At 42.1% G+C, this 2,058-nt stretch overlaps 1 protein-coding gene across 1 annotated transcript in view; it reads left to right on the forward strand.

The window, feature by feature from the left end:
* Positions 1-2,058, forward strand: part of P2RX7 (purinergic receptor P2X 7) — a gene marked incomplete at its 5' end in the record, with an annotated part of 18,723 nt that overhangs the window by 161 nt on the left and 16,504 nt on the right. The window contains 2 exons of the mRNA XM_019538708.1: positions 885-1,017; positions 1,460-1,531. Of these exons, the coding sequence (XP_019394253.1) occupies positions 885-1,017; positions 1,460-1,531 (205 nt within the window). The remainder of the gene's footprint in view (positions 1-884; positions 1,018-1,459; positions 1,532-2,058) is intronic.

The following is a 2,058-nucleotide window of genomic DNA, read 5'->3' on the forward strand; positions in this document are numbered from 1 at the left end:
GCATGCTAATAGCTTTTAATTGGTCCCCATCAACTTTAAAAAGTATTGTTTCACTGGGGAAAAATAAGTGTGTAATAACATTTCTATTTATAAAAGCTTTTCACATTTAAATACTGGCCTGGATTTACTGTATGATGTCCCTTTATAACAGTAACATATGGGAACACTGGGTTTGCCTTTACAAAGAACCCTTTGAAAATGACATTTTAACCAATGAAGATGACTGTCATCTATAGAGGCTTGTGAGCTACAATAGTTATTGCTTTTCATGAGGCTGTGATCACATGCACTTTGCCAAAGGGGGTTGCAGAGGCAGCCTATTTCTCCATCTTATAACAAATTTACCAGTTACCTAGGAGCTTCTTAACTAAACAGCCTGAGAAGGGATCACTGGAGTTGGCCACTTTGAAAGATGAAAAAGTTGAATAGTAACAGATTTCTTCCAAAACAGAACATGCTGGGACCTCAGTTAGACCATAACCCATTTAAATCAGAGGCTGCAGTGTTTAAATTCACATTGACACCTCTATGTTGAAGAGAGTCAGCTCTTGAAGGGTGAAGTCAAGTGCCACAGCAACTGGGTGTGGCAGGCCAGGGGGGAGATTTAATTTGACTAGCACACGACTAGATGATGTTTAAGATAGGAAATAATGAAGAAGGACCAGATTCAGTGGTCACGTATGTCAAAGTAATTCTATAAAAGCCAAGGAGATTTCCGTGTGTAAGCGAGGGAAGATTTTGGCCGGACAAATCATGATGATACAGTCTCCAGTTACTTTCAAAGGTTCAGTTGTATTTTAACTTCCATTATGCATTTACTAACTGTGGTGGTCTGTCATTTAATTGTCATGGGGTCATTTGTCCTTTCTGTTTTGTCTGGTTAGTTTTGCACTTGTGACCAATCGACTCTATCAGGAAAAGGAGTCTGTGATCAGCTCGGTTCATACCAAAGTGAAAGGAGTGTCCCAGGCTGGCTCCAGAATCTGGGACACGGCAGAGTATACCGTTCCCATGCAGGTAAGTCTCCCCTTAAAGTCAGCGCAATGGGTGGCAGGTGAGGTTGCTTTAGTGCTAGGTGTCTTTAAAGACCACAAGAAACATAATGTTAAAAGAAATCATTCTCTTTTATGGGTTAAGAAACCTGTTTCTGTCATGACCAATTTATGATTATAACAGCAGCAGGTCTAAGAACAATTCCAAGTATAACTCTACTGAGTTTAATAGAGTTACTCCTGGTTTACATAGGGATATCTGGGGGGTGGGAATCTGGTTCCTCCAATGTGGTACACACTTGTGTTCAATGGAGTGATTTCCTTTTTACATCAGCATGAGTGAGAGCTGAACCAGCCCCATTGTGTTTACAGGAGTCACTCTGGGTTAACACAGGAGTGGCCACGATCAGAATTTGGTATACGATATTTAATTTAGAATATTTGTCCCCTCCTGTCTCTCTGCATAGGGAAGAGACACTTTCTTCGTGATAACCAACATCATTACCACAGAAGAACAGACTCAGCACATTTGTCCGGAGGTAACTGTATTTTATACGTGACTCATCACCTGCATAACAGTGTTCTTTGGCATGAGTATTCATAGCAGTTTTCCACAAGCAAACGTTGCTTTGCCTTCCCTTGCTACTTTATCTTACTGGATAACATGCCACAACTAGTTTAATTACTCTCCTTTTTTATTCCTCCACCCTGTGTTTCCCAATGAATCAGCCAGCAGTTAGTTTTGTGCATGGCACCAAAGACCCTGCAGCCAAAACTGTGCTAGTGCCTCACTAAGGCTTATGTTCCCAGCTGGCTTCACTACAGGTGGAGACTACAATGCAGAGGAGCAGGAGAGTTAAACAAGTCACTGTTTCTCTGTAGCGATCTGCTGTTATTCTAAATGTTTCATCGTTTCCTAGTTTCTAGGGTTGGAAGGGACCTAAGCAGATCATCAAGTCTGACCCCCTGCCATGGCAGGAAAGAGTACTGGGGTCAAACAGCCCCAGCAAGGTGTTCGTCCAGCCTCCCTGACCGTGAAGTCGCACCTCCTGATGTCTAGCCTAAA

This window comes from Crocodylus porosus, unplaced genomic scaffold (genome assembly GCF_001723895.1).
Source record: "Crocodylus porosus isolate Cpor-Errol unplaced genomic scaffold, CroPor_comp1, whole genome shotgun sequence".
NCBI lineage: Eukaryota > Metazoa > Chordata > Crocodylia > Crocodylidae > Crocodylus > Crocodylus porosus.